This window comes from Etheostoma spectabile, chromosome 3, assembly GCF_008692095.1.
Source record: "Etheostoma spectabile isolate EspeVRDwgs_2016 chromosome 3, UIUC_Espe_1.0, whole genome shotgun sequence".
Classification (NCBI taxonomy): domain Eukaryota; kingdom Metazoa; phylum Chordata; class Actinopteri; order Perciformes; family Percidae; genus Etheostoma; species Etheostoma spectabile.
The window spans coordinates 3,350,764-3,366,147 of record NC_045735.1 but is presented as its reverse complement, the minus strand read 5'-3'; the positions used below and the strand labels follow the sequence as shown (position 1 = coordinate 3,366,147).

Sequence of the window (15,384 nt, the reverse complement as noted above, 5' to 3'; positions counted from 1 at the left end):
TGGTTACCATGGCAACGTGGTTTGCGCAACTGGCGGAGAAGAGGCAGAGAGCATGATGGGAAACAAGACACAGGGAGATAGACTATGAGCAGACATCAACAGTGGAATACAGAGTTTTTGAAGTGAAGTGAATGGTAATTACAGCAGAGCAGGAACAGTGTGTGTGTAAGATTTGGCTGTCAGTGGACATGGCTCCTAGTCTCTTGTGAATCCTTTACAACCTTCATTCTTGAACTTTTTTAATCTTTTTCTTACCAAGACAGCACAATGACGAATTACCAACACACTGCCATCCTTCTCTTCCTGACACACCGGGTAAAGAGCAAAACTAGCATATCATCTGCATTCATTTCCTATCCTGCAGTGCTAGCAGCAGACCTGCTGTGGCAACAGGATAATTCTACTTTATTAGATCTGGGGTCCTATTTTCATAGTGTTGGCCATTGGTTCTATTTATGTGTCAAGATCATACATTTTCAATGGGGCAAGAAACATGAAAGGCCAGGTTAGCAAGTGGTTAGCCAGAAAGGGGAATGGCAAAATCCCCCAAACTGTCATCCAACGCAGTATATGGGAGACTCATTGGATGGCTACAACGTGCAAGGCGGGGGTTTCGTGAATGACTAGAGTAGCTAAGACAGCACTAATGCTAGGAAGCTAATCTGTCAGCATGTTTACTGCCAGAGGTTTTATTACAGTTATCATATGGACTACTCTGTCTAGGGATTTAATAAAGTAGTTTTATGTGTTGGCATCGTTAGAATTGATCTATTTTTGTAGGAATTGATTACTGAAATTACATTTTTTGTTGAGCTGAAAGTAAAAACATAGAATTTATGCCAGTTTAGTTTATATGAGGATTTGTCACTTTTCTTATAATAATAGGTTTGAATAAAACAAGCAATTTGAATACATCGCCTAATGCTGTTTGAAATTACTTACAACTTTTTTTGTCATTTTATTGTCAAAACAATTATCTGGTCAATCAAGAACATAATGGTCGAGGATGAAAATAGTTGTTAGTTGCAGCGCAAGGTATTAAGCTGTACCCTCTTTATTTTAGGATATTTCTTCAGTCAGAGTTGGAAGTCTTCTGCTGGTGACAAAATTTCACATTAAAGACTTTGAGGGAGAACTCAGTAATAATAGAGCTGTAAAACAGAAATTGAAAAGTAATTTATATTTGAGGTCCTCCATGGATGGCAGTTGCATCCTAGGATTCCGCCACTCTCTGTTGAAGCCTCACGGTTGAGGGCGGTTCAGCTGCCCAACCAGGCGGTTATGCAGCAAATCTGCATTCTCTCAGTGGTGCAACCTGTAGTAGAAGTGGCCTGTAGTCCATGTTGAACCTCCTCAGCCTGCGAAGGAAGAAGAAGAACCGCTGTCCTGCAGTCTTTGTGATCAATGCAATTTTGTTGTGTTCCAAGATCTCTGCTTTATTACTTTAATGACTAAAACATGATCTCAACCTGGAGAAAGCCTAACATGTCCCTCCCCTTTTGCTGTCTTTTTGAAAGGGCACTGTTGCTGCGTACAGGGATTAGCACCCGCCCAGGCGGAGAGGTTTTTTGCCCTTTCCCAGAATAAATAAGGGGTGCAGCCAGACCATAGTCTGGCAATGGGAGACTAAGCATGCAACAAACCTAATGCCTATCAAAATAATGTCACACAGTGTCTAAAACCCCTAAAAACTGAAATTCACATTCCAAAGGCCTAATAAATCACCCTGACGTATTCCTTTTTACATTCATTTTCATTTGTCAGCTCAAAATGCAATCAGGTTGTAATCAATTAAGTTAGCTATGACATTTGTTGACATTTCCCTTTTTTGTAAAGACCAGAGACAGAGCACAGCATTGAGAAGGAGAGACAGAACACTGTAGGGAGGGATGTTTCCATAGAGATTTACACATTTTATCAAGTCTTCTATAATCACAAAGAGATTATACACTTATGTAAACAGATGCTTAGAGGCAATACATCATTATGCAATGCACAATAGTTTATTGTGCTAGTTCGTAAATGATGTATGCACAACGGTGTAATGTTTTATGCACATTTGGATTAAAACTATTATATCAAAGGTCAATCAAAATCAAAATACTCATCCAGGAAAAATTCATCAATTAAGACAGACCATGAAGGTTCTCCCTGTGCAAAATGAACCTTTTTATCTCCAAACCTCATTTTCATTTAAGAGAAATTAATGTATTTGTTGTGCTCAGTAGGCTAAAACCAGCCGCTGTAATAATAAAAAAAACATTTTGGCTTGCCATTGCAGGCAGCAATTTTATCATCTCAATCTCATAACTATTGACAACATTTGTCTTTAGTAGCGTCAGCCAACGCGACAACAGAGTTGTAAGTATACAGGAGGAAAGGCTCACGTTTCATGTCAAAAGAACACTGCAACACACTGCAGGTTTTATTTAGAAAAGGAAGACCATGTCTCTTTTGCATTCTGTCTTATCTCTGACATCATCCTGATGCTCCCCCCATCCCCTCGAGTACTGTCACTGCACACACACACACACACACACACACACACACACACACACACACACACACACACACACACACACACACACACACACACACACACACACACACAGTTCTTCAAAATGATAGGGCACTGCGGAAATCGTGACTTAGCACACATACACACACATTCACACACAAACACTAGCATCGTGACTGTGGCAGCCAAGCCCCCGTCAGCACAGACACCCACACACATTGATCAGCTTGTTAAAGTGGGTGTGTGTGAATGGTTTTGTCCGATGGCTGTAAGAGTTCTAGAGATCAAACTCCGTCCCAGATGAAGATGGTCCTCTCTTCAGGCGGACATCATTCATCTGCCTCCATATTCATGAAATACTTCAGAAAGCTGATTTCTAACATAAGATGGGAACTCCTGTCTGACATGGCAACGATTTATTGGAAACCAAACAGTGATCAGCTGTTATAAATGATAACGAGTTACTATCTAACAAGTCATTGTGCTGTTAAATGCTGCCTCCTGATGGACAAAGACCCAATTTCTTTTCATTTAATAACCTTCATATTGAATTGTAAATTGTACATGTGTTAATTGTGCACAAGTCTCAAATTTGCAGCTATATGTTGTATGTTTTTTGGTAGACTATTACTCTTATTATACTCTTAATTCCTGTTGTGTTTGTGTTATATTAGACATTAACAGTTAATGAGGTTTTCACTAAGCTGATAGGACACTATTAGCAATATTGATACATAATTTGTCTTCTTAACAATACAGACATGAATTTTTCTGTGTAGTAGTGGTATTAGTAGTATTGACGTGTGCTTTGTGCCATGCAGGAGAAGCCAGAGTGTGGGCCATGAACCTCTGAGGAGACAGGGCTCCTCCACAACCAGCCGCCCCCCTCAGCCCCTCTCCGCCCAGGCCATCAAACACATCTGGGTCAGAACGGCTCTTTTCGAGAAGGTTCTGGACAAGATAGTTCAGTACATTGTGGACAACTCCAGGTGATTTGTTTTATTCTTCGCTCCCAGCAGTGGCTCACAGCACCCCACTCCTGGCTTTGTCGTAGCTGAATGATGAACAGTCCCTTGAATTACCTATTTGGTGTTCATTCTTCTCCTGTGTTCTCTCTCTGGTCGCTTTGTTCCGTCCTCTGTCTGGCTAACAATCACTGTGTGCTTCAACAAGCTGTCCACACTCGGTGCGTCAGCCAGAGTGGACTGATGCACTGCACGGATCAAAGCCTCCAATATGAAGTGCAATGATGAGCTTCACATAATATGACAATGTGGTTCACACTTATAAAGGAGAAAAAAATCCATCTATAAATTTGTCGAGTAGTGTTGTTTCGTGTTGTGGTTTCAGACATCAGGTTCAGACAATTGCAGTGTAATTCATCAAACGTATTGAAGCGTCCATGGTAAATGTCAAGTTCTCTGTCAGTCTCTCAGAAAAAAAGAGCAAGTGTTAAACCTTCACATAGTAGCACATTTCTCAACACACCGCAACCTCAATAGATCTGCAGCCTGATTTGTGAAGCAAGTTGAACTAATTCTCCTTTGCTGCATGTCATTCCCCCTGTCTCTCCCCTTTCATTTCTTCAGATCTCCTGTCAAACAGTTATATAAAATAGTTTGGCTTCCCTTTGTGGTGCCAGTGCACAGAGGCCTGAGCATTGGTGATCCGCCAAATGACACGGAACGCGTCATTGGGATGCTCTGTCCATTAATTTTAAAGTCAATGGGTAAAATTCAATCTCTTCTGTTTGTTTTCAATCTTATTTTTAACCAAGAGTGCAGCTGTGCGCCATAGGGATCTACTGGGTAAAACTTCGACCTGAGGACCTGATTCCAGAAATCTCGAGTTGACTCTAAAGACAGCTGGCTAACCAACTAATCATAAGCTTTGTGACACAGGTCCCGGAATGCGATGCGCTAATTAGTTTCGATGCTGATTATGATGCTATGATACTAAACATCTATCATCCAGCTTAAAACAAATTATATTTGTTTTAATTTCTAGGAAATTAAGTATGATCAGATATTTGGGGGGGGGGGAAGCTTTACACGTGCATAGAATAGAATGCCTTTTATGGTCATTATACACATGTACAACAACATTTTACAACATGTACGTTACAGAAATGTAACCACATGGAAAGAAATACGTAGTGCTCAGTTCTAAGATGCTATATACATATATAAAAATAGAAAGATAAATATGGTTTGTATACACTGTTATTAAAAGTATAACATATAAAAAAATTGCACAGTAAGTGGGTTGAAGAAAGCACATAGGCTGGTAAATACACACACACCCACACACGACCACAAAGTCAGAGCAGCGATGGGGCTGTCTCAATAAGAGCAATTAGACGTTTGGTGCCTTGCTCAAATGTGCCTATCTAGCTACCAGTCCGCTGGACTTGAATCGGCCACCCTGTGGTTCCCAAATCAAGTCCCTACTGAAGAAATTTTATGTTTTCCTTTGATTTACTTTTTGCTGTGTGTTTATCCCTGCAGTAAATACTATGAGAGGGAAGCTCTGATGCACGACTTAGTCTTCGGGCCCATCTTGGCAGTCCTACTGGGTGAGTATGTCACACTGTGCTTTAGTTGCAAAATGTCACAAAGGCCAGTAACGTAAAGTACAAACCCACATAGAACAAAAATGTCCGTATTTATATCAAATCAAGCTAGATTAAGAATTAAAAAGCAATTTCAGAAATTGTAAAAATGACCATAAATTCAACCCTTCTGAGAGCTGTTTGTAACAGCCGACATGGCCGAGCCACCTCCATCGACAGCGTGGCAGCAGGAGCTGGAGGCTGACAGCAGGCAGGAGGCTGAGGCAGCGTTTACTAAGCAGAGAAACAGAAACACACACGCAGTGAGCCAGGGAAAGACAAGCTTAGCTGACTAAACCAAAAGACAACACGAACAGTGTGACAAAATAAACACTGTATCCACAATGACTAAAGAGGTAACAAAGTGCAGAGGCGGCAGATAACAGCTAACAAGGGCTGATGAGGGAATCCGCAACAGGTGTGCAGAAAAGAGGAACAGCTGGAACAGATGTGCACATTACAACACGAGCTGCACTTAAACTGGAATTATATATAGAATTATTGGTGATTTACAGTCATATTTTTTCCCCCACTGACTTGCACTTCCTGTAACTTAAAGGATATGCCTGGTGTTATTTTATATATTTTTATATTGTCAATAAATCGCATGAAAAGACCCAAGCCAACAAGAATTGATCTACTAGCAAGTGCTGTCCATGTATCAAAACCTTATATATCCTATTCCTCTGGGCCGTACAGCTCCATTGTTGCCCATAAACTATTAAAAACACTTCATTGAGCCACACAGTTGTTTTATTTTTGGCTCCCTCCCACATACACCATCCTGCTGCCCCAACTACTCACTGTAGTGCACTAAATGTGGATTAATCCATTGCTGAAATAGTCCCCAAAAGTGCCCTTTTTTCTCCTGTTTGAGTAACGTCTGGTAAAAAACTGTCCGGTTGTTTTAGAAAAACACTAAGCCTATTTTTAAATGGATGGATGTATTTGTGAGCGGTTTGTAAAGATTAAAGTCTTCAGTGGGAACAAGTGGGCTCGAGGCTGAGGGCCACAGACGGTGTTGGGAAGTCAGAAAGTATTGAGAGTATAGTTGGTTTTCGTCTTTTCATTGCATTAGTTGACAATAAAAACAAAAAATGATGGCAGGCTTATACTTTAATAGCAACATGTTTTAGACTCAAAAATTCAGTCATTTTGGACAGCAGAAATAACAAAAACGCTACTACTGTAGATAGTAGTAGTGTTTTTGAGGTTGTGTGTATTGTCCCTTTTTAAATAAAGAAATCTAAATAAACAAGAAATCTATCCTGGTTGGTGAGATTATCTCCAGTTAGAAGACTTACTTTGCTATCTAACAACACAATTAAAAACCTGAGATCTTCTACCTTTCGAAAAACCTTTAGTATAAATTCACCACAGCTAAGCACCGAAGAAAACTTTCAAAAGGTTTCAATTGAAGTTTCTGCTAAATGGATCTGTTAATGGGTCTGCATGTGTGTGTGCTGTGTTCTCAGTTGGGCCCTGTGCTCTAGAATACACCAAACTGAAGACTTCAGATCATTTCTGGACTGACCCTTCAGCCAACGAGCTAGTTCAGCGCCACCGGATCCACGGGGCCCACCGGGGCCAGGACACATCGGCCGGCCGCCGGCCTGCTCTGGGGGTGAGTGTGGGGGCTGTGCTTTAGATCAGCTGCTTCAGTCCCGAGGATGTGTTTGTGTATGGTGGACGAGAGACGTGATCACTGGGGTTGTGTGGGATGGGTGGGGTGTTGTTGTAAAAGTTATTAGTTGGCCAAGTTGGCTGTTAAAAACATTATCTCTTCTAGATCCGCAAGAGGCAGTCCAGTGGCAGCATGTCAGATGACAGGTTTGCTGCATCAGCAAGAGAGTATGTGGAGTCTCTTCACCAAAACTCCAGAACGCACCTTCTCTACGGCAAAAACAACGTCCTGGTGCAACCGGTACGACTGCACGTTGTCACTTTTTGACCAGCTTTTATAAACAGTACCTTTTTAATATTCTGTCCGACTATTAACTAGAACTAAACTTTAAATTTGGTTTCCCCAATAATCCTACCAAACCAGCACCTGATGCATACACCAGGAATATCTGTGCTGCATTTGACATTTGTGCCAAAGGGTCTGTAGATAGGTTGACAATTGAAAAACATTTCTCAAAAAATTGACATTTCCGTCCCTTTTTCAGACTTTCTTTTAGTTTTCACTAACACCACCTTACTACCACTAGTTTTACCCAATTTTTGGGAATTCATCATTCAATAACAGTTGTTTTATATAGATTTATACCTAATATTTGAATTAAAAAAGCAGAAATTATGAATTATTTTGACTAATAGTTAAGATCAGAGGAACGTACAGATGAGTTTATTCAGGAATGAAAGTGATTGTATTGGCAAAGAGTGTTTTATGGAATCTAATCCATTTTTTGTGGTAATTTGGTTAAAAAGAAACCCATATTTCAGATACAGACATTTTTTTAAAGGGGTCAAATTTAACCCAAAGACAACAGGAGGGTTAAGTTAAAACTATCTGCATGGGTAAAAAGTAAAAAATATGTTTGTTTTTTGTTATTTAGGTGAACCGACTCTTTAATGTATATTTATGAGGAAGAGAAATTCTTGCACAACTTTCTGACTCAACATTCAACATTTTGTATTTATTTTCAAATGTTCTATCATATTTTTCAGAACCTTAAAAATGGAAAAGCACAATATTACCAAAGTAGGTGCAGGCAGTAAAGTAACATCCAGCACACCTGTCAGTTTAGCAGTGTGCACAATTCAAACCAGTGAAGTAGCAGGTTTATTTAGTTTCATCTGTATGTGATTGTTGTGTTATCGAGCCAATCTGTAAAGTTTCTCAGCAGCCATTGACCCATCACAAGATAACCAACAAAGCAGTGATATTCTGCAGTTAAACTATATGATCATATAAGACGTGCACACCTACTGTCGCTGTAACATTGCTTACAGTGATCTGTAAATTCACACACTGATTACATGTGTGTGATAAGCTACACTCTGTGTCTCTAGCTCCTAGCTGTCCATCTTGACTTTATGTCAATTTGTGACATAACATTTTCTGATGTAAATTCTATTCAGATGTTGATGTGCTGCTGTGGGCGCCCTGAAGCTACTGTTGGTCTGGGATGAAGGCAGAAATCCAACTTGGAAGCCTACGTACATGCAGTACAGCACTTTGCACCCACTCAGCTGGTGTACAGATCAATTGCAAATCATGGTTATTTTCATCCATTATTGTGCTGAACACACACACAGACACACTATGTTTTGTATGTGTGACCTTTGAAATGAAAGCTGTCTTTCTGCTGCCTGTAATGTGCTCTGCACTGCCAAGTAGCTTCCCCATGTTTGGCCTTGGTAATGTAAAATGAGCACATGTTTGCCTCCTGCAAAGCTCAGCCTTTGACAGAGCCACGCTAACACTTGTGGCTGAGTGCACATACAAATTAATCCAGTACTCACTGCGTACATGCTGGGCATGTTACTGTATATGGTTCTTTATATGATTGTACTCTCCGCTCCTCATATTTATTGTTGTTTATATACAATGTAACACATATAATACATGTACAGTTTTTAACAGCATCTCAGAACCTATCCTGTTTGAATATAAGAAATCTATATTAGAGTATAGTAGACCACACTCAGAGGCCTTGAGGCTTGCTTTTATTGACCTGATCTGTTATTTACTTGTGCTGCCATGAAGACCCCATTGTTACTTTAAAAATGGTTTAATCGAGGATGTCTCAATGTTCTGCTCTCTGTCTTGTGCTTCTTCTAACCTTAAGTCTCACATTATTTCCTTTCTGCTTCCCTTTTCTTCTCCCACGGTAGAAGAAGGACATGGAGGTGTTGCGGGGCTACTTCTCACTCCATCAAGCGGGCGATGACCTCACCCTCAAGTGGACACCCAACAAGCTCATCAACGGCACGCTGGGAGACTGTGACCTGGAGAAGAGGTGGCCAAAACACACCTACTATACATATGTATAGATTATATTTAAATTGCTTTAATCAAGTCAACTTCGTTGTCAATTCTGCAATATGTGCCAGACAGACAAATTGAAAATGTGTTTCTCTCCGACCTATGGTGCCATGAGGACACGTACAACAAGTATAAAATAAGAAGACAAGAAATATGTAGAAATATACAGAGCCCCAGAGGTTACATGGAGGGGGAAAAAAGCATGTACTGGGGACAAACCCTAAACTCAAGATCTTGAGTTTCAAACTCAAGATCTTGTTTGGGGATTTATTGGCAATCAACCTATCCTGTTGTTTAGGTATGAGGACGCAGCGGTTTATTGACAAGTTGGCGTTAGATTCCCCAGGCTGTCAGGAAGCTCAACACCCTGGTCGATTGCCGATGACTCCCCAAACAACATAATTGACCGTTCTATTTAACCCCGTGACATTGCAGCACAACATGTGATGTGAACATGTGTGAAATGGAACTAGTTAGGGTTAGGCAACTAAAATACTTGGGGAAAACACCAGGGATTGGCTTAAATAGAGTCACGTAAAACTAATAAAATGAGTACGTAAATATCTCTAAGACTTAGATCCGTAAAAATCTGTTAATTAAAAAAAAAGACCTTTCAACATTTAGTTTCACACGGGGCACAAAGTACAGTCTCCTTAGTAAAACATTTATTTGTTTGACCCATCCCCCACCCCTTACCTACCTTGTGACGCAGCATTTGGCGCTCATATACTTTGTCACCTTTTTTTCCTCATTTGCTCACATGATAATTACTGCAACACTTGAGGTTGTCGCCTAACATCAAACATAAATATGGATCATTATAAGTTGCTTGCACAATCTGCCTCTACTGTCGTTTTCTGGGTCTGGAAAGAATGTGCATTTACTGACGCTTGCCGTGATTTGAAATGAGCCACTGCCTCTAAAGTTTAATTTTACATCTTGTCTTACCCTCTCTGCCAGTATCTACTGGGACTATGCACTGACGGTCCCGCTGCGCCAGATAGTCTGTATCCACTGTCACCAACGGCGTGAGTATACTGCTACTTTACCTCAATACCTCCACATTTAGTCATCTTTGCACACACAGTCAGATCACACTGCATTGGTCAACTTATATTAAAAGCATTGACATGAAGGGACAGTTTTTTTTCTATAAATTGCCATGTCAAAATATTGATTGCTTGACTTGATAAAGTGTAAATTGGCTGTTAGCTGGTTTGCTTATCAATTTCCTATCATTTTTCATCCTATTCCAGCTGATTGTGGTGGCACACTGGTTCTGGTTAGTCAGGATGGAATCCAGCGGCCGCCTCTCCACTTCCCCCCTGGTGGTCACCTCCTGGCCTTCCTCGCCTGTCTGGAAACAGGCCTTTTACCGCGGGGTCAGCTGGAGCCCCCCCTCTGGTCCCAGAAAGGCAAGGTGTGTCACCTTGTTAGAATTGTATTCACACCTTAACATAAGGTTAGATTTATATTAATGCCTGATCAGTCGAAGCAACAACTTCTGTGCCTAAAAAGTGAAGCAAATGCGGAATTGGCTTAAACCTGCATTCTGTCTAACTTTCAGCACGGGGCAATTGCACTGGCTCCAAAAAGGAAGTCTGATTGTATAGACGTCTTTAGCATTTAGTTAGGAGCAGTGACATACACAACAACACTGGCTTAGCCAGGTTCTTATCCCAAGGTTCGGCTTTTTCTCCAAAAACTTCTGGCTCCAAAAACACAATGTAGGGAAGGCCAAATGCCAAAATCTCTGCATCAAAACAGTAGTCAACAAACCAATGGGTGACGCCATTGACAGTCTAATGGCTGCTGACTGCAGGTAAGATGTAAAAATTCACTTAGTGCACTTTTAATCTCCCCCCAAGAAAACACAAAATCTAAACATCCAAACTTTCAACCGCAACAACTCGCCTAGGGAAATACCAAATAAAACTGATGTTTATCCAAAGCAGTGTTGCCTTTTTGACATTATTCCCAAATTGATCTGGCTTGTTAAACACAGTGGAAGCTTTGTGGCCTTTTTTAAAAACTTTTGTTTATGTTCTGCAGGGGAAAGTGTTCCCTAAACTGAAGAAGAGGAGCAGTACTGCCAGGCTCATCGACCAGGACAGGAACGGTGAGGAGCCTACAGCTGCTGACTACGTGTTTCGCATCGTCTACCCTGGATACCGCTACGACGCCAGTATGTAACACTTTTGCATTGTCAGTCACACTGGTGCGCACAACAAAAATGTAATCTTCCTTTTTTGTTAAACACTCATCTCTGTGATTGCTTTTGCCTTTTGTAAAATAAGTACTTTATATCTGATTGTTTTACCATGATGTGCTTACAAAGTAGTGTAGTGTGGTGTCTTTCCCACAATGCTCTTCCCGAAGCCTGTAGGGTGGCACTGTTCTAACTGTGTTCTCTGTTGTCCCACTGGTGCAAGCAGTCACTATAAACTACCACCACACCACGGGCAGCCGCGCTCCGTCGCTGGACGACGACGAGGAAGAGGAAGATAGGCTCCATGCTATGATCTCAATGATCTGCTCGCGGAACCTCACAGACCCTAATATCATGAAAGGTTTTTATCACCTTAACACACCCACCCGACCCCACCGACCCCCACTCCTGAGACCTCACCCCAGCTTCAGACAGCCCTCCCTGCATCCCACCCATCGTGCCCCCTCAGGCCCTCCTCCCTCGCCCCTCCCAACCCCACCTCCCCCGGCTTCGTCTGCCTGTGTGTGTGTGTGTGTGTGTGTGTGTGTGTGTGTGTGCTTCCTGAGGCCAAGTCCAACAGTGTGAAGTAGGCTGGGGTTGCCTGTGTTAACAAGGACATGGGGGCGTTCAGGCTGATTAACACCAAATTGAAAAGCAAAGTTGCTTTAAGGTTCTTTTGATTACATAATTACGCACTTCATATATGAGCCAGAGAATTTAGAAATTTGGTCGCTGAGTCACTGAGTGATGAATTTTTACAATAGGTCGTAATGAGTGAGAGGACACCAGTGTTGATGTTTTCCCATTGGTCATTGCCCTTTCAAACTGTATTGGCCAACACAGACTTATTACCTCAGCTAGCGCCCATCAATCAGCTGATTAACTTCCTCGGTACACTGTAGATGTTGTTGTTGTTGTTGTTGTTGTTGCTGCTGCCACCACCCATTTCAGTTGTATTGCACGGGCACAGTAGGCTACATGCAGATGAACAGGACACCACCGTGTTTGTGTGCGCGTCTTCCTGCTCCTCTCTGTCGCTCTCTCTTCAGACCCAAATGAATGGCTCCTATTGTTCTGTATCGTGTATCGAGGCATCATCAAACCCTAATGTCAAATTGAAAGTAGCATTAAGCTGTCAGCACAGTCTCTAAGTGAAGCTGTGAGTCCCGAGTATCAGATAGAGGAGAACATGAAAAGGAGGAGCAAAAAGACGCAAAAAGAGAGGCAGTCTAAGGGAATGAACGAGTCTTCTTCACACACCATCGTGATGCGACAGTTACAAACCCTGTCAGTAGGCAGCCAGATGATTTTGGATCCTCTCTAGCGCCAAATAAAAAACAGTCTCAGCCACTGGAAGCCGAATCCCACCATTCCATAGCATTTACTCAACAATATAATACATTTCCAGCTTTTCTGTTGGTTGTATTTGGTTAAATTTCCTGGACAATAACATCCTGTCTTTAAAAAATGGTCACAGACATTTATAGACATCCAGTTAATGCCACATTAGGTCTGGCAATGCCACAGCAACTGCTGACACACTGCCCTTACACCCTTTCTGCTAAATGTCACTCTGTCTCTCTCTGTCTCTTCTCTTTCTTCCCACGGATAGCGACACAGTTACATCCACCGGCTTGGCAGAGAATATTAAGCAAGCCTGTGAAACACACACTGTCAAATGAATTGACTTGTTTTATCGAGATGCTGCCAAACACAGTGACTGCACATGTCTGTCGCCTGGTTTCATCACTGTTACACAGATTCAAACTTCCCCAGGTCTCCTTGTCTAGGTCAAGGCCTTTCCAGCTGCTTTGCATTCTGGGATTTGCAGTGCTGTCTGCCTTAGAGTTTTGAGAGGGTTTAGCTCTGGAAGCATGCCTCAACACTCTTGGGCTCGCACTAAGAATCGCTTTGATAATTTGCATTGTTTTTTTTGCACTCCTTTAATTTGACTTAAGTCTGTTTCCTTCTTTTTGTCCTTGTATTTGTCACTTGCAACATGCAACAATTATTGCATGAGGAAATGCACCCATTTCATTGTTTTTTTTTAAAAGAACGACTATGTGTTTCTACGTATTTGTGATGGAAAATCCTCTCACAGTCTCCTCCTCTGTTTATTTGATTTCTCTCTCTCTCTCTCTCTCTCTCTCTCTCTCTCTCTCTCTCTCTCTTCTCCGACTTCCTCAGTTGTTTGTGCAGTTGTTTGCTGCAATGCTGTTCACTGTAATTCTTCACTAACCCCGCCACCCCCTTCCCCATCCCCTCGCCCCCCTCCTCCACCCCTCTCATTACGGTCCTGTGGGGTTCCGCAGTAGTAGAGACGTGGAGTCCTTGTGTGAGCGGGGTTGCTTTACTGAGCCCAAAAACAGTTTTGATGACGTCTAGTCCTAAAGTAAAGAGGGGAGAGCCAAATGTCGGTCTCGCTCCAGCATTTTTTCTGTTCGTTTTTTTCGTTCTTAATATTATTTGTTTTTTGGGGGTTATTGAACGACCAAAGCGCAGCTTCATATTTATGACAGGTCATCAGCTCCAACCTGAAGAATTAAGGTGAAGAGCATTTATTTAATGTTGAAGTTTTTATGATTTTTTTTTTCTTCCCTTTTTTTGTGCCCTTTTACTGGTGTCCATTTGTTTTTGTTGGTTATGAGATTTCTTTTGGTGTCTCTTGTCTTGTTCTGGCTTTATGCATCCTGCATGGCCTGAGGGTCCGCCTTGTCCCTGTCTTCTCGTCTCCCACCAGCTCCTTTGCTTTCTCTGCTACTTCCTTCTCTCTCCTGTTTGTCTGGAGTGTCCCTGAGCTCTGCTGTCTCCTCTGGCTTCCTTCTGAATGAACTGAACCAGCATGGCTTCCCTGCATTCTCTCTGCATGTCTCTCCCACAGTACCGGTCCTGCTTCCTTAAACTGTCCCCCTCCACTTTTGGTTTCCTCTATACGCTTGTTTTTTTCTAGCTCTCACATGTAACATGAGTGTACAACTTTCATGCATCTTCCCATCTCTTGATGTCATGAATAACAAAGAACAATACATGGAAAGATGTATTTATGGTTGAGCTGAGGGGCCTGTGTCATAATATGTAAGACATAGAACATAGCCAGTGTGAAGTGGATCTAAAGGCACTGATACTTTTAAAAAACAACGAGGGTAGTACATGAAAACATCAGCATCCATTTTGTCTTAGAACACTGATACCTCTCTGTCTTCTCACTTTCATTCTCTCTGGTTTAGACCACGGGGAGATGATGGAGATGCAGGGTTTTGGAGGTAGCCCGTCGTCGTGGCAACAGGCCGGAGTACCCACTCTTGAATCACAGTGCCAGTCTTGCTCCACGGCTGGCAGCAACGTGTCGTTCGACTACCCGGCCGGCTGTACCTGCATACACAACCCACTAGACATTCACACGTAACTTCCTAAAGACATTTACTTAACCTGTTATTGTGCTGCAATGAGTCTTTCTTTTGATCTACATTTAATACCGTATAAAACAAAGTGTCTATGAGCACATAAAGGTATTTTGGAAAGCTAACTTTACTGATTCAGTATGTGGAAGCCCTACCATGATCTGAACTGATAATAAGGAGTTGTTGCAAATTTAAACTGACTTGTGAGCAGAATTAGATTTTATAATGCACTGAATCTTTGCTGAGGACATTTTAAAACCTTAGCTTTAACACTTGCCGCCATCTTGGCCACTGCATGGAGCCAGAAAATCAATCTTCGGTGGAGGAGATAGTGGATGTGAGGAGGGATGAGCAAGAAACATCCCAAAAATCTGACTGTGATAGGCTGTTAATTTGTATATCAATAGAGTTCACCAAGACACATGTTAGAAGATTTGACTATTGTGATTGATGCTGCAAGGTGGCAATAATTATTGACTTTGTGAAATGGAATTCTAAGGAGATTTTGCAGAGGCAGCGTCTAGTATCTGTCAAAAATAATACATTAATGCACCTATTGTAAGTCTCCGCTTTGTTCTTGCCTCAGCTTTTAGCCGTGGTGAAGGTTTAGGTTTATTATAGAGATAGATAGATAGATAGATAGATAGATAGATA

General features: G+C 41.7%; 1 protein-coding gene across 3 annotated transcripts in view; it reads left to right on the top strand.

Moving 5' to 3' along the window:
* Positions 1 to 15,384, top strand: part of sgsm2 (small G protein signaling modulator 2) — a 79,647-nt gene that overhangs the window by 51,362 nt on the left and 12,901 nt on the right. The window contains exons 4-13 of one of the 3 annotated variants that reach the window (XM_032507190.1): positions 3,340 to 3,507; positions 5,026 to 5,093; positions 6,605 to 6,753; positions 6,919 to 7,053; positions 8,970 to 9,094; positions 10,081 to 10,148; positions 10,377 to 10,540; positions 11,173 to 11,305; positions 11,556 to 11,690; positions 14,557 to 14,731. In XM_032507190.1, the coding sequence (XP_032363081.1) occupies positions 3,340 to 3,507; positions 5,026 to 5,093; positions 6,605 to 6,753; positions 6,919 to 7,053; positions 8,970 to 9,094; positions 10,081 to 10,148; positions 10,377 to 10,540; positions 11,173 to 11,305; positions 11,556 to 11,690; positions 14,557 to 14,731 (1,320 nt within the window). Of the gene's footprint in view, positions 1 to 3,339; positions 3,508 to 5,025; positions 5,094 to 6,604; positions 6,754 to 6,918; positions 7,054 to 8,969; positions 9,095 to 10,080; positions 10,149 to 10,376; positions 10,541 to 11,172; positions 11,306 to 11,552; positions 11,691 to 14,556; positions 14,732 to 15,384 lie in introns of all 3 variants that reach the window. The other 2 variants (XM_032507187.1, XM_032507192.1) reach the window with 2 other exon arrangements.